The 20838-nt window shown below is 34.7% G+C and overlaps 4 protein-coding genes and 1 non-coding gene across 7 annotated transcripts; 2 read left to right on the top strand and 3 right to left on the bottom strand.

The window, feature by feature from the left end:
* Nucleotides 1-3963: 3963 nt before the first annotated feature.
* On the top strand, nt 3964-4035 carry TRNAW-CCA (transfer RNA tryptophan (anticodon CCA)). The gene has a single exon. It is a non-coding gene; the product is annotated as a tRNA-Trp (tRNA).
* A 109-nt stretch (nt 4036-4144) lies between these two features.
* Nucleotides 4145-5823, top strand: LOC115707787 (small ribosomal subunit protein mS86 (rPPR1)). Its single transcript, XM_030635855.2, has one exon. It carries the CDS (start codon nt 4275-4277, stop codon nt 5460-5462), a length of 1188 nt encoding a protein of 395 aa, XP_030491715.2. The 5' UTR covers nt 4145-4274; the 3' UTR covers nt 5463-5823.
* A 151-nt stretch (nt 5824-5974) lies between these two features.
* Nucleotides 5975-8361, bottom strand: LOC115707788 (cardiolipin synthase (CMP-forming), mitochondrial). 2 transcript variants are annotated; one of them, XM_030635856.2, is made up of 8 exons: nt 7716-8361; nt 7568-7634; nt 7413-7487; nt 7216-7267; nt 6959-7044; nt 6781-6855; nt 6501-6595; nt 5975-6414 (listed from the first exon to the last, which is right to left on the bottom strand). In XM_030635856.2, the coding sequence occupies exons 1-8, from the start codon at nt 8195-8197 to the stop codon at nt 6330-6332; spliced, it is 1017 nt and encodes a 338-aa protein (XP_030491716.2). In that variant the 5' UTR covers nt 8198-8361; the 3' UTR covers nt 5975-6329. The 2 variants fall into 2 exon arrangements, with proteins under 2 accessions (XP_030491716.2, XP_060973269.1); XM_061117286.1 differs by lacking the exon at nt 5975-6414 and having other exon boundaries at nt 6543-6677; nt 7716-8343.
* Nucleotides 8362-9550: 1189 nt separating this feature from the next.
* LOC115704329 (uncharacterized) lies at nt 9551-10858 on the bottom strand. Its single transcript, XM_030631541.2, has one exon. It carries the CDS (start codon nt 10230-10232, stop codon nt 9864-9866), a length of 369 nt encoding a protein of 122 aa, XP_030487401.1. The 5' UTR covers nt 10233-10858; the 3' UTR covers nt 9551-9863.
* A 1359-nt stretch (nt 10859-12217) lies between these two features.
* LOC115707789 (phospholipase A I) lies at nt 12218-19533 on the bottom strand. Of its 2 annotated transcripts, XM_061117277.1 has the most exons (18): nt 18703-19533; nt 17967-18114; nt 17742-17820; nt 17421-17574; nt 17117-17326; nt 16780-17025; nt 16530-16692; nt 16190-16450; nt 15943-16064; nt 15528-15689; nt 15217-15409; nt 14961-15097; nt 14717-14855; nt 14317-14523; nt 13751-14222; nt 13460-13673; nt 13275-13364; nt 12218-12927 (listed from the first exon to the last, which is right to left on the bottom strand). In XM_061117277.1, the coding sequence occupies exons 1-18, from the start codon at nt 19234-19236 to the stop codon at nt 12481-12483; spliced, it is 3978 nt and encodes a 1325-aa protein (XP_060973260.1). In that variant the 5' UTR covers nt 19237-19533; the 3' UTR covers nt 12218-12480. The 2 variants fall into 2 exon arrangements, with proteins under 2 accessions (XP_060973260.1, XP_060973264.1); XM_061117281.1 differs by lacking the exon at nt 18703-19533 and having other exon boundaries at nt 17421-17585; nt 17967-18014.
* Nucleotides 19534-20838: the final 1305 nt, after the last annotated feature.

Genomic DNA, 20838 nt, shown 5'->3' on the forward strand with positions numbered 1-20838 from the left:
CGTGTCGAGCCACGTATTGCTAGTTTCATTTAAGATTTTGGTCTTTTTAAGATTTTGAATTTATTTTATTTTTAAAGATTACAAATTTTTTGTTTAAAAAAATTAAATATTTGTATTTGAAAGATTATTTAATAATATATTAAAAATAATATTCGTGTAATTATAAAATTGTAAATAAATTTATTATTGGAGTAGTATATTATTCTATTTAGTTCTTTTTTTAACATAACATTGTAATGTAAGTTTATATCTATAAATATTCTGTAAAGTGTTAATATTATATGAACATCTCCATTTATAAAGCTAAAAAGTGGGTCAATGACAGAAGTGGTATATCTGCGCAATCACCTGCAAAGATAAGTGGTATACACTTATCTTTTATCGGAGAAAACATTAGATAACGTGAGGTTAACTTTAATATATAAAGATTTTTTTTAAAAAAAAATAAATGAAAAAAATTATTAATATTCTCCCAAGATAGGTTTGTTAGAGAGATATGTGGTTAAGATGATTTTTTTAATTTAAAAAGAGATTATTAATATTTAAAAGATTGTTTAATTTTTTAGTTTAATTATTGGGTTTATTTGTTAACAGGAGATCAAACCTAATCGTTAAATTTAACAGAATATTCTTTTATTTTTAAGTATATTCTGTTAAATCAAGAAATGTCGTTAGATAAGCACTTTTAATATATGAAGATATATTTTCTGAAAAATCCAATTCAACTAGAAAACGAATTTGTTCTTGTAGCAGTTGTAACTAAAATGTATGATCTACTTTACTCTACTATTACTATATAGTGGCCAGCATTATAACTAGTAAAACTTTATGATTCACTACACCATTTTGGTAACATTCTTACCTATTTTGGCATCTTCCTTTTTAGTTTATTTTTTTTTCATAATTATATACATTTATTTAAATCTTTTTAAAAAATTATAAATAATTTATGTTTACTGAAATTTTCATAAACTAATTAAGCGAAAACTTCAAAAATTAAATAATTATTAAATAATTGAGACGATTAAATTTATATAGTTCAAGCGTTAATTATTTATAGTCAATGAGTCATTATATTAGCTTTATAAGCTGCTTAAATGTATTACATGTAATATTTATAAAATAAAACCATAACTCTGCTCCTTTAAATTTCTCTTGAAGAAGAAGAAAATTTAGAAGATATTTTGACAAAACTTTGATTATTTTTTTTATTCCCGTTTATAAAGAAACGAAAGGGTTTATGTAGGTTAAAGTTCGACTCCGGGCATATCCATAACCCAGTTAGAGTATTTATAAAAAGTCTATCCACTATTGGGTCCCTTAAAAGGTTTCCTCTCGTTGGGAGACGGTTCTGTACAATTGGGATAATTGTTATGCAAGGCACGTGTCGGGCAAAAGTCACGCCTGGCAAACTAAGTGCTCAGAGGAGCCGTAGGACAAAACAATATTCTGAAGAGGTGCGCGCACTACCATGGTCTGACACATGAGATAAGATCTGATCCTGTGTTAGAAAGGTAAACGCGTCGAGGGGATGCCCGACTACCACTTCGTAGTAGGCTTCCTGTATTCCCGTGCACACAACATCCATTTTATACTCTTCAAATAGCTCCCAAGTATCTTTTTCTGGACTTAATGGATTTAGTCCTTCTCCGGTCCCGAAAAGCTGAGAAGGCTTCCGGGGCCTGGGCGGTTGCCTTTCAGGTTAGCTTAGTCCTTCATGGACCTTCTACAATTAAAGAGACTTAAGCGATAATTATTCAGATCACCATCTTGTATATTTTGCCGCTTGTCCCTATTCCGAAAACACGAATAACAATTTACAATGTCGAAAATAAAATTTAGGTATTTTGTTGTATGCACGACTGTTTTTTTATTACATGCGTGGTAAGTAACGATGTGAATCTTAATTTTGGCATGCTAAATTATTTAAATTTTTTTAAAAATTTACAAGTAGTCATATATAACTACAATGTACGCGATCATAAAAAAAAAAAAAATTAAACAAAAAAAGTTTTCTAAAAAAATTGTTCTCATGATTTATATTGAAAAAATTATTGTACTAATTTAAATTAAATTACGTGAACAACGAGTGTCCTTTAAAACTATACAGAAAAGATCTGTGCTTGTTTAATATACTAAATATCCAATATCATTCAAAAAAAAAAAAAAATAGAATTAATGGAAAGAAGCAAGATGCAGAATTTTATTTGAAAATTTGTTATGGACTACTAATATGATCAACTTGGAATTGCAAATTCAAACATTTAACCTTAACCTTATTTTACTCTTCTAATTTTCATTAAAAACAAAAAGAAACTCTTCTAATTAAGTAGGAAACAACAATGTCAAGAAACATTTTTGCTGGTTCAGTGCACTTATATTAATTATGCTGAATAATAAATATATAAATATATATATATAGGGATACGATTTTGTCCCGTGATGTACTTTCACAGAATGTATTCCGTGGTACATTAGATGGGTCTCGGGGTACATTAAATGAGTGTCAGGGTATGTTTCTACTTTTTAACCCTAATTACCCCTAGATCAATCTCAACCGTCAGATCAAATAAGTCCCTCATCTGACGGCTGTCGTACATCACGGAATACATTCCGTGAAAGTACAATCACGGGACAAAATCATATCCCTATATATATATATAGACCAGAGAATAGTCAGCACCACCTCAAAATCGCATTTTACACAAAGTGACCAAGTCACTGTGGATTGGAGACGTCCATAATCAACAGGGACAGTCCACTGTCCAATACTCCAATCTAAGGACATAACTTACAGCTTTTTACATACAAAATAGTAACAGATAAATCTCTTTTTCACAAAATAACCATAATAATGTATGTCAAAACAATCCCACTACAGAATCAATATAATTCTTTCTTATCTTTTGTTCTAAAAAATAAAGATTCTTTTAGTTTAATTTACACAAAAATCTCTCAATACAATATCGTAAATCTAGAAACACACATAAATAATTAATTAACCCAATGCAAAATTATTGACAATCACCAACAAGTGCAAGCTAGCAATTTTTGGCCTCAAAAAACTTACCTCATAATGCAAATGACATACTCAAATTCCGGCCTACTTTGTTGTGAGTCATTGAAATAGTAAGCAAAAATTAGACAAGCACCACAAAGAAAGAAAGTGACATAAATTTGAAATAGCAAAGCATATATAACCTGTTATTCTATCAAAGAAAGAAAAAGCACGACCTATATATTAACTCCGCCCCTCTGAAATTTTTGGGTAAATTCATGAAATAATAAAGAGGTAAAATGTGCACTTTAAAGACAATTTTTCTTTGTAATTAAACTTGTGAACAATTGCTTTTGAAAGAGGTCTCAAGTGTATATTTCAGAGTTAATTAATGGGCATTAATGAGACTCCAGCCTCATTTTATGTTGATCTTATCAAAATTAGACTTTGGAGAGGAAATATATTGCTTTGCTTTATTTCAATTATTGACAACACGTATATATATTAAGCATAAATAATGAGTATCTGACGTTTTTCTTCTCTTTTCTTCATGTTAAAATATAGGTTAACATGAAGTCATGAACCACACACATCACACATGACATTGATGTATACATTAATCTATTGGTCAAATAAAAAGTTTTTTTTTGGGCAGCAAATAAATAAAAGGGTAGTGTTTTGATTAATTATAATGCAATTATTCCGTATTATGGGTTTTCACTTTTCATATTAAAGAGGTATATTAATAGGAAGGATTAATATATTTGGTTATATATCCAATATTAACCTTTTTTTTCAACGGAATTCATTAACCATTTCCAATAATTAACATCAATCCAGATTTTCTTTCTCTCTTAAAACTAATCAAATGTAGAAGAACTCAAGAACTCAAATGTTAAATACTTCAATTTTGAATTTTTATTATTAAATAATATATATTATTTTGAATAATACAATATCACCAAGGATCCGTGGCGCAATGGTAGCGCGTCTGACTCCAGATCAGAAGGTTGCGTGTTCGATTCACGTCGGGTTCAATCCCCTACCTTGGTATTTTTTTTTATGTAAAAAAATATCAACGGTTGATAGAGTGACACGTCACTTAGCAGTACTTGATCAAAACTGACACCCTAAAACCCATAAACCCGCAGTCATTTTCCTTACACTATTTTTCTTCTTCTTCCTTTTTTCTGTTTGCAAAACCCTAGCTTCCCAAACTTTCCTCCATTTCTTCTGAGTCTTGAGTTTCAGACTCTCAGACCAACTTACCATAACCATGTCTCTCATATCTCGTCTCCGTCAAGCTTCCTTTTCCCTCCGCCGGTTTTCTACTGTGTTATCTCCAGACTCGAGCAAAACACTCTCCGCAAAAGAAAAAACTAGGGCGGCTCTAAACCTCATCAAGTTCGAGAAGAACCCTAGTCGGATCGTAGAGATTTGTAAGGCTGCATCGCTAACACCCGAGGCCCCACTCGACCGGATCACTCTCTCAGTCGCCATAACCAAGCTCTCGGAATCGAATCACTTTGAGATCATCCGCGAGTTCCTCGACGACCTCAAGTCCCGTCCCGACCTCAAAACTGAGCGATTTATTTCACACGCTATGGTTCTGTATGGTCAGGCCAAGATGATCGATCAGGCTATTCAAACATTCAAGCAATGCAATGAACTTGGCGTTGTTCCTTCAGTTAGGATTTTGAACTCTTTGATTTTCGCTTGCATTCTCGCCAAGGATTACAAAGAGGTTAGTCGCGTTTTCGTCGAGTTCCCGAAGGCTTACGGGATCGTACCGAATCTGGATACTTACAACAGGGTGATCCAGGCGTTTTCTGAGTCGGGTTCGACTAGCTCGGCGTACTCGATATTGGCGGAGATGGATAGGAAGGGTGTGAAGCCGGATGCGACTACTTTTGGGTGCTTGTTATCTGGGTTTTACTCTGAAGAACGGTTTGAGGAAGTGGGGAAAGTCTTGACATTGATGGAGAAGTATGGATTACGTTTAGGGGTGAGTACTTACAACATTAGGATCCATAGTTTGTGTAAATTGAAGAAAGTGGATGAGGCCAAAGCTTTGTTGGATGGTATGGTATCAAGGGGAATCAAGCCTAATTCAGTCACTTATAGCCATTTGATTCATGGGTTTTGCAAAGCAGGGAAATTAGTTGAAGCCAAAAGTTTGTTTAGGGAGATGACTTTCAAAGGTTGCCAACCTGATAGTAACTGCTATTTCACACTGGTTTATTTCATGTGTCAAGGCAAGGACTTTGATAATGCATTGGAGATTTCGAAGGAGAGTATTGCTAAGAAATGGGTTCCTAATTTCACGACTATGAAGTCACTCGTGGATGGACTTGTGAGTGTTTCGAAAGTAGCAGAGGCAAAGGAGCTTATTTCCCAAATCAAGGAAAATGTTAGAGTGAAAGTAGATTTGTGGGATGAAATAGAAGCTGGCTTGCCTCAATGAAGATGAAGAAGATATTGTGTTTACATGTAATTCGTCTTATTAGTTTTGGCGAAACCATGAAAGTTGCAATTTTGAGGAGAGGGATGCTCTTATGAAACAAGAGAAACACATTCATGGTTAGATTAGATTTGGTAGAATGAGTTGTGCATGAACATTTGCTTACCATCAATGAGAAGATATTTTCTGTTTTTATTTCTCCTAAAAGAGAGGAATTTGTGTATTTTGCAGTGAGTTCTTTATATTTCGCCTGGTGAAAATAAATGAATCATGCAATGAAAATTGAGAAGAGGGATTCAGAATGTTCTTTTGCTATGAATCATGCAATGAAAACTGAATAAGATCATTTATTTATTTTATTCAATTTTTGCGTAGAAACGTTATATGGAATTATCAATTTACCATGTCGATTACCTGTTGAACTTTCCATTCCTACGACATTGGAGAATCTTTATTTACCAGTTTTTGTTATCTTTAGTGCAAAGTTGGCAATTCATGAGAAATCCAAAACTGTGTAACCCCAAATTCTTTTGCCATGTTTAGTTGTGACAGAAAAAACATAGTACACATAATACATTATTAGACTTGAAACTGGTATACATTTTCTTTTGTAATTATTTTCCCTACAGATATCTTTCCTGCTTTACAAGGCTGAAGCCTAAAACATTGTTTTGCTTGCGTTTGTTAATGCCACCAATCAACTTTCTCGTATCAAACCATGCCATCTCAGAGTGGTAATTATTTGATTGATATGCAATGAGCCAACTTGGATTCCCAGCGTCTTTATCTTGCTCAATGACCTCAAATTCATAGATACCATAAACTCAATGTTGCCGTGGTCAATGCATTTCGTCCACTGTACATTTTAAACTAAGTTTTCAATGCTGATCTTTTCCTCATGAATTGTGCTCCATATGCGGCGGTTGAACCAACAGTTGTTGACGCCACCAGCCAACTGCACCAATTTTGGGCAACTTAGTGGACTGACTCTCATAAAAATACATCAAAAAAGTTTCAAAAAGAAAAGTGGCCACAACTCACCTCAAGTATGTGATATAAATCTGAGTTTCCTGCGTTCCAAAATCTGGTTGAAGAAGTGCCCCAGCAACTAAAATCAACTGGAAGACCGTGTTGAGCTGTCACCAAGCATGGTATTTTTCAGTTTTATATGCAAGAACTCTTACATCTCATTCCAACAATAGTAACCTTCTCATAATTCTAGGGATAAACAGTGTTGAGGATTATAAAAGTAAATCAAGATATCAGTAATCCCAAGAAACTGCATAATAAGATCAGGAACTGGGAAAAGAACAAAGCGTACCTTGCTAATAAAAAGTGGCTCCACCTTCTGAGGTTGGGTCCCATCCAGGTTGAAAAAATCAAACCAGCTTTTCCACTGCAAGAATTTAACAATGCACAATCCAGTTTTTAGCTTGAAGATGCCAATGAGAGTGGGAGAAAGAAGTCTATTATAACTAGTTTAAATTTTGCATAATCACCTCCCAGCCTAAGCTACTGGCTCGTTGGTACACAGCACCACCTACGAGTCCAACATCTCGAAAAACAACGAGTCCAACAAGTCCAGCTTCATAAACAAAGTTAGATAATGTCAATTTTTATTGAATTTGTACGAAAATGAAAGACTCAGTTAATTCTCACATTAAGACTTGTTGGCACATTTCAGCTGATATGAATACATTATATGCAAACACAAAATAACCAATAACACACGAGAAACTCAAACCAAACCACTTACGGTGAAGAAGATCCTGGTGTACCATAGCCAAAGCAACAGATCCAATAAGAACCTGTATATCATGGAAAAATTGATTAATTAATGAAACATAAAAATCGAAGCACTAAGTATACTTATAAATTGAGCAAAGGTTACAGACATAGAATTACACCCAAAAAATAGAAAAGAAAAAAGGATTAAGCTTTACTATCATTTACCTTGTCAGCTAATGGATCAAGATATGAACCAACAACAGAATTGATCCCCATCTTTCTAGCCATGTACCCATCTAGCTACACGATACGAGAAGGAGTATGAGAAGCTTTGTTCGTTATCATTATGAATGTGAGACTAAACTACATTGCATCCATACCCAGTCAGTTGCTCCAGAAATTGCTAAACCCACCATTGCTGAAGAGTACCATTCATTCATAATCATCCTGCATAACACTGTCAATTACAATTCTCACAAAATCAAACAAAATCTTTGTATTGACTTAGTCATGAAGAATGAACAATACCATCCAAGTACAGGGCCGGAAATTAACCGACTCATGGAGATCACGTTGGGCCAATTCACGAAACCGCCGGTCCACTGGCTCGAGTCAACCGCATTCGTCACGGTCCAGTCGGAAGGCACCGAAGCGAAGTCCAATTTGAGCGGAAAATTGGGTCTCCGCCGAAGAAGGTGGAAATTCAAGGCTTCGATTTTGCGTCGAACGACGGCGTTTCCGCGGAGGTAGAGAGGAGTTGCGGACTGAGAAAGCTTCCATGGCTGCGAGGATGAGATGAAAAGAGGTCCCTGAAATGGAATAATCCAATTGGAAAACGGAGAGAGGAATCTAGCAGAAGACTGAGAAGGGAAGCGAAATAGAGGGTGGATTAAGGGATTGGCTAGAGGGGTGTACGGTGGAGCTGAGATGGAGAAGGTTGTGGCTGTGACGAAGCTTCTGGAATTTTTAGGGTTCGCAATTAGAGCCTTGAGTGACCTGTAGATCGCCATTACTGAAGCTTACTGTAGCAGTAATCACAAGTAACAGAGGAAGAAGAAGACCATTATTAGGTTTTTTCTGAGGTTTAGTCTTAGGGTCTTGATGACACGTAAGCCAGTCTACGTGTCATGCTGTAGTGGCATCACGTGGATTCATGCTGCGGAACACCTAACCTGACCCAGCCTTTTATCCAAAATCTTTTGTTACCTAAATAAAAGAATTGCTATTGGAGACTATAGTGTTCTCTGATTAGTTAATTTTTAAAATTTATTTTTTTTGTAAGTTATATATAACTCGATACATAATTACACAAATAACAGTATGATATGAAAAAAAAAATACTAAACACTAATAATATTTTTTTTGTATTTCAGAACAATATATGTTTTTCCATTTACACGTTGAGCATTTCTATTCAATCTCTTTTGAGATTTGGTGCTTTCGGTTTATTTGCTAGTACAGATTAAACACATTCGATTTATATGGTCTCGCAAATCGGACTAATTATTTATGTTTTGGCATCGAATGTAATTTCTCACTGATCGACTTGGGGAGATACTTTCTGATTGGTAACTATAAAAGTTACTCATACTTTTTTTCTCGTATCGATATTTATATCGAGGTGTTCTTTTCTCACGTAATGTGTTTTTCCTTGTGTGCAATCTTGGGATCGAGTTTGTCGTCGACTCCTTGATCTACTCTGGACTGTATTGGCCTTTGATTCTTGTGGTGATTCTCGATCAGGTCTTTACCTTTCAAATAAGTTACAAAATATCACACATCGATTATGGTCTCTCACAACATCAATTCCTATCCAAGAACAATTCTTAAGATACTTGTCTTGTAACACTAGCATTATCATATATGGTAGAATATGGTTGTTGAAAAGTAAAGATTTTCACAAATATACTACATCTAAATATAATTGAATAATGTTGTTTTCTAGTCTCATATCATTATCATATATGGTAGAATATTGTTGTTAGATAATAATCTCTTAGAAGAGGAAGTTGGTCGATCGATAGATCTAGCAAGTTGACATAGACTTCTCTACAAAAGTCGTCTTCACAAAATAATGATCAGTACTTGATTTTTTTAATCAAACTATTTTATTATTATTAGTGGACTACTCACTTGAACTCCCTAATGGTTTCTGATTTTCTTTTTTTTTTTCATTATATAACAATTTAAAGTGTTTGTGAAATGTAATCGTGGAAGTCACTAATCAATAACTTAATTTTATTTGACACTCAAACTTAAGTTAATGCTACTACCAATAACTCAATTAAAATTTCATCAAACCTTATCAGAATTGAAAACATAACTAATTTTCAACTTCAATATTTCACACTTATCAATTATCATGATAGAATAACCTTTTGTTTTTTATTTCTTCTTTTTGTTTTTAACAAAGCTTAATGAAAATGTACATAACATTAACAAGTTCATAGACAAAGAACCAATTTGAGTACGTTGTGGCTAGAAATGACATAGATAAATCTCTCTTAAGACCAAATCTTCTAAATTGCCATTGAACCATCTTGAGAGAAGAAAAAAAACTGAAAAGAAAGACTCAAACAAGAAGAAGAAGAAGAGAGAGAGATCATAAAGAGTCAATGATCTTCAGCTCTCTGAGTAGTAGTAGCATATATATATATTTATATATAAGACCATATTCTAAAGGTCAAAGCTTCTTAAGTCATCTCTAAGAATCCTGTAACTGAAAGCAGGAGGTCCATTCAAGTTGAACCGATTTCTTTCATCAACTTCTGAAGCAGAACATAAACTAGGAATGAAACTCCGAGAAGGGCTTCTCTGTTTTCTTCTCTTCCAACTCATAATCATCAAGAACTTGAAACTTGGCCAAGAGTTGTTACCACGCTTAGAATTAGTAGTAGAAGCCATATCTAGAATCTGGGGTCCTCTGGGCTTGCGTGAATTTCCATGGCGGTCTACCTCAAGCTTGGTGAAATACTCAATTTCCTTCCTCACAAGTGATCCTACAGTGCCTCTAGTACCTATTGCTATTGGAGCTGTTGAACCCATTTCTAATTTCTTCTTCTTATTTTTTTTTTGGTTCAGAGAACTTGGTAGTTGAGATTTTGGCTTTATATATTGCAATTTTTTTTTTTTAATTTTTTAATTTTATTATTGAAGATGACGTATGAGGCTTCAAGGAGAAGAAAGTGGTGGTCCAAGGTCTTTTTCTTGAGGGTGATTTCAAGTTCAATGTGTGCTTTGGACATAAAGCATCTTCTTTAGTTATTTTCTTTTTATTATTTTTTTAAGGCTATAAATCTCTAATAGTAGTGTTTGAGTAATGTTTTAGTGATGCTTTTTTGTTAAAGTGCAAAACATGAGTTTCTGCATAATTGGTGGTTTGGGTAAGAAGTGACACCATGGGGTCTATCATATTATTCATTCTAGTGTCTTTTCGAATAAAAGTATGCAAATTTTGCGGACAAAACTTTGACTATTTTGACTATCATAGCCCCCCATTTGATTGAGCTTTTTGCACACTTAACGCATTGGACACTGGATCATGATCAAGATCAAGATCATGATCACGATCATGGTGGTGGGGTAGCTAATGGGTTTCTTATAGTATGGACTATAGACGAATTTGAAACTCACGAAGCATTTTTTTGCTCATGAGTCTTTCTTTTATTTTATTTTTTTTCTAAAATCAATAATGATAAATAGAGAAAGACAAAAATAAGTGTTTTCCAATGTCGTGCCTTGAGCCTTGACTTGAGAGTTGAGAGGTAAAGTAAGAACAGAAAGGTTGGTTGAGTTCATTGATTACGTTTAAAGGTTCTGTGTTTATTTCCATCCATTGTGGAATAAGTTTGAAGGAAGAGGAACACCACTTTTCTCGACATATTTAGGGTTACTATTAATCAAAGTTCTAGGCAATGGAACAGGACAACCTTGTTACTTTCTCATTTTCCATTTTATTTTTCAAACGTTGTCATACTTGGTTGGTATGTGAGCAGCTACTGGGATTTCAATCATTCAATGCATGAGGGTCCTAAGATTAAATTTGATTTCATCAGGCAACAGTAATACAGGAAAAAAGAAAAAGAAAAAGAAAAAAAGCTCCTTCATTTTTTTTTTCTTCCTTTTTGAGATTTTTGAAAAGAAATTGGCACCTTCATCTTTAACATTAACACTCAAACGTCAAAACATCAATAAAATCCATTCAAAGAAGAAGGGAAAAAGCATTACAGCCATTAATTAAATGTATGATATTGAGTGACCACCAGTTATTTAAAATTATAAAAGTGGCTGCTTGAATTTTTTTGGAGCCAGCCAATATTCAAAATTGGATGAAATTATGTTACATGTGAAAGTTATCTGGTTGAGTCCACAGTTGAAAAATATAAAAAAATTTACTCTTTGGAGGATACAGGGGAATAAAGTGTGTTTGCAAATTTACAATCAGTGGTCAATCCTAATAGTCATTATTAGGGTGGTTTGCTAAAAGTTCAACCAAGCAACGAAAAATTAATGACAAAGCAACAAATTATCAACTAATTACCTTTCTTATGTTGTTTTTACTTTATCACTTTTTAGTTTACCCGCTGTAAAGAACCACATCTGTTTTAAACTTCTAACAGTAAGTTTTTCTTTTCTTTTTGTAAAGAGAAAAACAATTTTGCTTTTCTTCAAGTTATTTGAAATTATATTCTCAAAAAATAAAGTTATTTGAAATTATGAAATATGTTAATTAATGGTTCTACACGTTTAAGGCCTCAAAACACATTTTATCATCACAACAAACTTGCCACAAATATTTGCTTAATTCTATAAAATGAAGTTTTTCAGATGCGGTCACCGACTCTACTCTACACATGAAAATGGAAGACAACAAAGGCATAGATAGATAGAGAACAAGTCCTCGTGCCAGCTAGGCAGACAGAAGCAAAATCATGTTATGTCATGTCATTAGGCACTTTAAAGCTAATATTAGTGTGATCAAATTCAAATCAAACCCAAACCCAGTTAAAAGTGAACATGAAACGTGGGAATATAAATAAATCACATAAATAAAAATGCTTCTCATTTAAAATATTCAACGTTACAATGTTTAGTAGACTACCTTTCTTTCTCTCTCACTATTCTTTTTTTGGTTTGGTAAGGCCTCAAAACTGAATGCTCTCTCTTATTTTTCTCAACAAAATAATCACTGTCGGTGTCCTATACTCACTCACTCACTCCCTCTTCTCTCTTTGTCTCTCTGGTTTTGTGTTAATTTTCATTTCCTATTATAAGAAATTTATTATCTAAAAAATTACTGTATAGTTGGAAGATGACATGAATACCTCAATTTGCGATGTGAAGCAAGAGCATGATGTAGTGCAACGTCCACATTGGCTCCCTCCCGGAACAATGAGTCGTACAGTTGGCATACAAACTGCGACATTTCTTCCTCGTCTGTATCCCAAATACCGGTACAGCGGTCACCATTTTTCTCTGGATCACTGTCTTCCCAATCACTGATGGGGCTGACAGGTTCAGTCTCTTCATCTTCACCCTCTTCTTCACCGATTTCAAATTTCCCATTTTCATAATTACTGAATTCTCCAGATTCATTCCATGTGAGCGGTTGTGTCTCAGGAGGCTCAACTGAAGAGCATATAACAGCCTTGGCACCCGAGTCTAGAAAAGCCTTAATCAAAGATGCAGTGAGCCCATACATCCCAGTGCAAATTATAATTCTGTCCCTCCAAGCTCCAACCTAGAATTATCAGACACATGATACATATCTATCAAATTAAACTATTTATGGGGTTGGAGGTTTTCCTAGTGTACAAGATAGATGCACTGGTAAGGAAATTATCAATCTATTTCCACCAATAACAAAAAAAATGTCATTCATAGTGTTTTATCTTGTTCTAGTACTTGCATTCTAGTTGACTGAGTAGATCCTTCAAATAGCTTCTCTTTTTAAAATCTAAAGTTCATAGCAGCTTAACTGTGCTCTTGTGAAGCTATTACTTGTATATAATTTCATTGTGCTTCATACTTGAAAGCAAAGAGAAAAAAACAGCAAAACATAGGAAAAATCTTGAACAGTAAGCCTACCATCCAGCGAACATCCTCGGGTGTTAAGTGCATAGAAGGAACTGTTCTCCGAAACAAGTATGCCCCAATTTCCTGATCATCCTCCATAACCTTCATATACGACAAGAAAGATCAAAATAATTACAATTTCATAAAAACCCAATCAATGACGGAATAAAGAGCAAGAATAAAGAGCAAGTAACTACTTGTGTCTGGCGTCCAATATATCGGTGGACAATTCCTCCAATTTGGAAGTAAGGTTTACTCCCAACCAAATCTGAAACAGTTGAAATATTTGCAAGTAGTGATCCAGCTTTTCTGCGGCTCCGCATCACTGACAACAGACTCATTTTAACACTTTGTAGGAATTTATCAGCAAGCTCCCCGGGTTCAGCAACCACAAACACATCATTCTGCCAACTACATAAATAGAAAACCAAGAAATTAGAACTACACTAATATACCTGCCAAATTCACAAGACAAGAACCTTGTTGACCTTAATATAGAGCCATGTGCGTCATTTTGAAGAGATAAATGTATAATGCCGACTTGTGGAGAATTCTGTAATTTCTCATGCAATGAACGGACTGGTAAAGAAAGTTGTCGGGGCCCAGCAGGAGATTTCGGTGGTGATGAAGCAGCCTTGGTGGATTGACCATCTAAACTCAAAGGTGGGACCATATCAATTCGACCAAGCCTATGAGTTCCAACATCGGGACTGAATAAAAGTGGGCTTGAAGGGAAGCTTCCAGTAAACATAGGTGATGCAAATGGTGTTGGGAATGTTGTTGCAGGGATTGTCTTCACAAATCCTGATATTCCTTGCATAAGGGATAAACGTATCCCGTTCCGCGAACAAAATGACTCTAGTGCACGAGCATGGTGCAAAACTCGCCCAGAATCTGGACTATGTGAAGCTTCTACAAGCAGAATGTTACGTCTCCAACCTAAAGATGGGCTTTTTTCGCCTTTATTACAGCAGAAAACAAAAATAAAAATAATAAGTTCTAGAGACAAAAATGAGTATCCATTAAGGTAAAGCCCATAGAGAGACTTAAATACCAGTACTTGAAGCCTTTGCCTTGGAGAGATACTGAGACCTAAAATTCTCAGATAACTTATCTTCGTGTTGGAAAGGTAGAAGTAGCCTCTCACAAGCACTCTTAAAGGAAAGGGAATTGTTTTGAATATATTCATCAACTGCAGCTTCCAACTTCATCCAGACAGCTGGATCAGTCTCATCTAGCTCCATATCACATCGTTCATCAACTGCAGAGGGAAAGTTTTTTTTTTTAAACAACTGCAGAGGGAAAGTTTTGGCTTTAAAGAAACATTTACTAGTTGAGAGAGTTAAAGAATCTTTTACTAGTTGAGAAAGTTAAGTAAATGACACAGAAGAATAACATTCCAAATTCTTTCAACCAAAAGAGATTCTACAGTCACACTTTAAATCAACAAGTACCTGGATTAAAACGAAAATATTGTATTTCGGGGAGCATAGGGAGTAATGTGCTTAAAGCTTCCTCTACCCGATCAACTGAGCATGCACTTTCAATCAAAACTTGTCCAGTATCCAAATAACGCCAACCACCTTTCCGTGTCTGCAATATCAAAAGAATATATAAATTAAAAAACTAGAACTTGAAAGTAGAAAGAATACAACAGTTCATCTAAGTTAGATATTTTGGAGAAAGAGAGAGAGAGACCTTCGTTGGTACTGAACCGCACCCAATTGAAACTAGGCAATCAATTCTAGTATCAGGCCATAAAAGTTGTGCTTCTCTCACGGCAAAGATTGTAGGATTGTTTGCCACTATTGCACCATCTTGCCAACGATTTGCATCTGCAGAAATTGCAGTGCATTAATGTAGAGAATCAGTATCAGGAGAGAGTATAACATTGAACCAAAAAAAACACTTAACAAAAAGGTGAAGACCATTCCAACAAAAACAAAGAAAATACCATCTGAGTAATCATCAAGATAGTACGGTGCAGCAGATGATGCTCGAATAGCTTGCCATACTTGATGTTTACAGCTTCCAATAAAAGCACTGCGCTTATAGCCAACTTGAGCACCTGTAGTAGGGGAGCCTAAGATACTGATGGCCGAACTCTCTGAACTCGCAAGAGGAATTTCTGGTGTTCCAGCAGGGTACTAAAGTCGAAACCATAAAAACCAAGGGAAAAAAAAACAGCTGCCATAATTCAATCTAAAGAATATGGGTTAAATCATAAAAAACAGCATCCTGCAAAATGAATTCTAAATCTCAAACCTGATAATTACGGAACACAAAAGGCTGAGCTGGCATCACGCTCACCAATGTTGACACAGCAAAAACCTTTGGAACATTTCTCACAGCAGACTCTATTAACAGATCTCCATCCTCATCAGCGCACATTTCTTTCAACAACCTCTCAAATTCATCGGCACTGTGCTGCAAGAAACTGTGTATGAGGAAGATAACAAATAATGACATACAAAATGCCGTAGCCCTAAAACCACATATCTTCTAAAATCAATCAGATGTGCAATGTGTTAACCACTCAAGATTATGTTATAGAATCATCAAATTATTTGTAGAATTGGTTACATATAAGCTTTTCAAATTTCTTACTGTTTATAATAATTAAAAAAAAGGACTAGAGAAACAATATAGGGAGGAGGTTTTATAGAGCTTCGATACGCACTTTAGATCCGTGTACAACTACCCTGAAACTCTGTGATGAGCTTTTGTAAAGTTGATCTAACTTCTCTCTCCAAGTTGCAGCCTCATTATCCCTTGGCACAGAATCAGCAAATACAAGTTTTCCTAATATCCAATATCAGTAGAGAAAATTAAGTTAGAGAACAAAAAAGTACATTTAAGAAAAATGGTGGGGGTTGGGGTAGTGTAGCATCTGTACTTATTAATTTATTAACGTACACTATACTTACCAAGATTTTTATATATTTCTTCACATTGAGCTAATGTCATCAGCTTGATGCCGAGGGCAACAGCAAGCATGCCACCCGTTGATGTGCCGCATATAAGGTCAAACAACTCATGTATTTGTTTTCCAGTGCCTTTCTCAATTTCTTTAAGAATCTGAACAGTTGCCAGACCTTTCATACCACCACCGTCCATTGAGAGTATGCGCAACCCTTGCTTTGGCACCTGTCTTCCCCTTATAGCACGCCGTAGATTCTCATTCTCCCCTACAAGTTCATGAAATCAATACAACTATCACACTAATAGTGAAAACAACAAAAAATGATTAGATCCTAGAAGACTAACCAAGAATTGCCAAAGCACGAGCCGCAGCTTTGCTCACACGCGGCTCAGATGCAACAGTCAATCGCAGCAGAAGTTCTCGCAGACTTTCAGATGTAACCAGAAGACGTCGATTTTCAAAACAGAAGGCAAGATTTCCAACAGCTAGCAATGCTAATCTTTGTACCTGATGACAAAAAACCCAAGCTTTCTGAATTAGAACACAGCCAAAATGATATGATCTCTCCATTATTAGGAGAAATAGAGAACTCGCCTCTGGATTTTTGTGGGCACATAAAACTTTTAGTGACTTCAACACGTCTTTGGTCAACATTTTCTGGGAAACATTATCAGATGCAAATGCCAGCTTCACAACAACTTGCAATACAGAAATGACTTCCTCCCTGGAAACAGACTTAAGCACCGTTTCAATGGGTTGCATGATGTCAGATTTCATCAACTGCATTGCAATAGATACATCTGCAGCAAGAGATGAAAGAGCAGAACAGGCTTGTTCAACCTGCCATAAAACAGAGGCATTTAGACTGTAGCTTAGTAACAGAGTGACAAATCACAAGTACACATGATAGCTATAAAAAATACCAACATACCACATGACGATCATCACCAGTTATCATACTTATAAGCTGCCGGACTGCATTCTCATCTTTACCAACAACCGCACGGTTTCCTTGATCTTGCATTATCTTTGCAAGTGCCGATGCAAGCAAAGGGTGATGGCAAGATGAAAACCGGAATATAAGAGAGAAGAAGGCACTTAGCTTATGCCTTGATGCAACAAAATAGGAAACATTTTCCATCTGCATTACCACAAAGATGAATATAAACATTTTAATATCAGTACTTGGATAGTTCAAATACAAAAGCAGTCACCAGTATTGCATTTAATATTACCTCAATATGCACATTCACTGATCTTAAATTATCATCTGCCACAATCCTGATGTTGGCAAGAGACAAATGCCGAAGTTTGTGAAGGGGCAGGATTTCAGGAAGAAATTCAAGAGGATTGCCAAACAGCCTAAGAACCCTTAACTCAGCCATAGCTCTGCCACAAAACTGAAGAAAACCATTAGGCCCAGTAAAATATTAAAGGCTCCAAAAGCATTGCTGAAATAGAAAATAGAACAATGTACAAACTAACAATTAATGTTACAAGAAATGAAACAGTGTATAAGCTAACAAATGTATTTTAAATCACTGAAAAAAAATGACCTGAAATCAAGGAGGGGCCGAACAAGTTTGTTGTGTTCCAATGATAATTCCACCAAACCAACACATTGTCTAAGCTCTACTGCTTGATTTCAATTAAAACAAAGAGATAAGTAGATCATATAACCTCTTCAATGCTGAAGCAATTTTAGTTTAACCACTTATGTCAAGATTAATTCACAACAAATTTTAAAAATTTATAAGATAGATAAAAGCTATCATGCTTACCAGGTACTGAAACCAACATGTTACTGTCCACTCTCAGAACTTTTAAGCTCTTCAACTCACCAAGCTCAGGTGGTAAAAGTGATAGTTTGTTGTTGTCAAGGTAAAGCTTCTCAAGAAGTGGCAAGCGAGTGATCTCAACTGGCAACACCTATCAAGTAGTTATTCAAGCAGTAACGATAAGAATCCTCAATTCACCATAGCAAAGCTCTAGTAGCTATCACCAAAAACAAAAATTTCTTACAGCGCTCTCCGGAACTGTACTAGGTGATACAACTCATATAATATTCTGAAGAATGGATGTTCTTAAATCATATTGTATAATCTACGCTTAGTATAATTAAAATATTCAGTGTCTAAATTAATATAAAGTACATACTGACAATTAGAATCTAGAAATCTGTAATCAAATTGTTTTTTTTTACCATAGAAGCCATAAGCTAAAGCTGCAAACCCCAAAAAGAAAGACAATACAGAAAAGATTTGCACATGAAAAAGAGCACAACAGAAAGGAAAACGACTTTCTGAAAATAGCCAATCTAGTTTTTTCTTATGAGACTCAATTAAGTACAACAGGTTGCCTACTAAACTCAGATTTCAAGCACAATACATTGAGTTGGTCTACGATGCTTGAACAAAAAATTTGTTCTCGTTGCATGATCCCTCTCCGAAAGAATTAGAAGCTATTAATTCCATCAACGAGATACCGGAAAAAAAATGTAAGATTTTAAAGACTCACCGACAAGCCACAATTACAAAGACTGAGCAAAGTGACGGTCTTCCAATGCTCGCCACAACCGGATACACCCTCACCAACTTCGGGAAGTTTTGAAGTAAATTCGGAACGCAACAAGCGCGTTAAAACCCCAGTGCCATCGCTCTGCTGGCCTGAGCCGGCCGTCTTGTTTAAAGAGACGGCCCGCAACGGTTCCCTCCTCTTCACGACCTTCATATCAACACCTACATTTCGATCCTCCTCATCTGTCGTCAACTCAACAATCACCGTGTCCTGCGGCATCGGCAGTGCCACCATCAGTTGCGACTGGAGCCTGAGCGCGACCTGGTCCTCATCATCACCACCCGACCAATCCAAATCGATCCGAAACCCCAGTTCCTGATCTTGAGACAGTACAGACGAAGACGAAGATGGGGACAAGGAGGACGATGAAGACGAGGATATACGTCCAGGATTCTCCGCCGGCTCATCCGAGCCGTAGTTTAAAATAAGATGAAAGACCTCAGACGGCCTCTTCCAGCCCAATCCCCAAGACATTGTCACTAAATCAGATTTAGAGTCACAATTTGGCTACAATCGGAGTGACCTAAAGGCGTAAGCGTGATCATCGCGGTGATTGAATCAGGAGGGATTGTTTAAGGTGAAAAATGATGCAAACATCGTGATGAAGAAGAAGACCAGTGATGATCTAGGGTTATGATTTGAGGAAGAAGAGTTAAGAGATCAATGGCGGAGTAGACCAGACTCCGCACCAACCAAAAGAAGAGCTTGGAGTTCCAAACACAGATGAGAAACTGAAACCAACGATTTATATACATTTTCCATTTTTATGGTTCTAACTTCTAAGTGCAATTTCGTTACCGGCAATTTTTTATGATTAATAATTAATATAATTATTAATTATTATTTTCTTTCTCCTTTAAATAAAAAATATATATTATATATTATTTTGTCATGCACCTTACACAATTCAATTTTAATTTGGTTTTGATTGTTTATGTATTAAATAATTTTTTTTAAATTTTGATATTTATTAAATTGTGTCTCACTAAATTGTGTTATCTAAACTTTCATTTATATCAGGCTTCTATTAATAAAATTGACAAAAAATTTTGAATTTAATAATTTCAATAATAGTTCAAAAAAAAAATTTAACAACCTAAAGAATTCACTAAACAATTCAGGACATGAATCGATATATGTAAAATTAAGAGGTGAAAAATCTAATTAATTGTTTTTATATTAAATGATAAAGTTTTTTTTTAATTATTATTTACCCCATTTAAATATAATATTAATACATATAGATTCAAACCCATTAAGTTAGTGTAATAAAATAAAAGTTATCTATTTTTACTATTTTTTATTTTAGTATTCTTACTATTTTCATTTTACTATCTAGTGTAAGATAAACATAAATTATGTTATAGCTAGTTTATCTTCTTTTACAACTTATACTATAAAGCTTATAATTCAAACTTAATTATTTATTTTTATAGCATAATATATGATTGGCAACAAATTGTCTTTTTTTTCCTTATTATAATTATTTTTTTTCTCCATGTGAAATACAATAATGCATGAAAGCTCACTCCGTTCCTTTCCAAAAAATAAAACTCACCCCGTTTTATATATTGCTTGATGTATTTAGTTTCTGACGTCTAGTGATGATTAATGTTCTTTTTACTTAAAAATAATTTATGCTTCTAAATAGGCAACTTGCTTTCTTTTATATCTTTCAAGTTAACTACATAATATTGAATAATCAAAATAAAAGAAATAAAACACTTGGGGTCATACTAACGCGTGTTGTTTTTTCTTTTAATTTATTTTTTAAATACTAGAATAGAGCTTCAAAGTTCTCTCGATTTTGCCTATATCTAGTAAATGTAATAAGTAGATGTAGCTGTAGCTTGTATCATTAACTCCACGTAAATGAATCAACATCTCATGTTAACAAGTGGTGTCCCTATTATATTAAACCAATTAAAATTTAACACATCAATTAATTTTTTATCTATAAAAAAATTAAACCTTTAATAAAATCAATAAAAATAGTTATCATATTTAATATGAATTAAATTAGTTAATGTATCAAACTTTGATAAATTTAACACAGCATGAGACAACAATTTTTAA

Source organism: Cannabis sativa, chromosome 1 (genome assembly GCF_029168945.1).
Source record: "Cannabis sativa cultivar Pink pepper isolate KNU-18-1 chromosome 1, ASM2916894v1, whole genome shotgun sequence".
In the NCBI taxonomy this organism is placed as follows: domain Eukaryota; kingdom Viridiplantae; phylum Streptophyta; class Magnoliopsida; order Rosales; family Cannabaceae; genus Cannabis; species Cannabis sativa.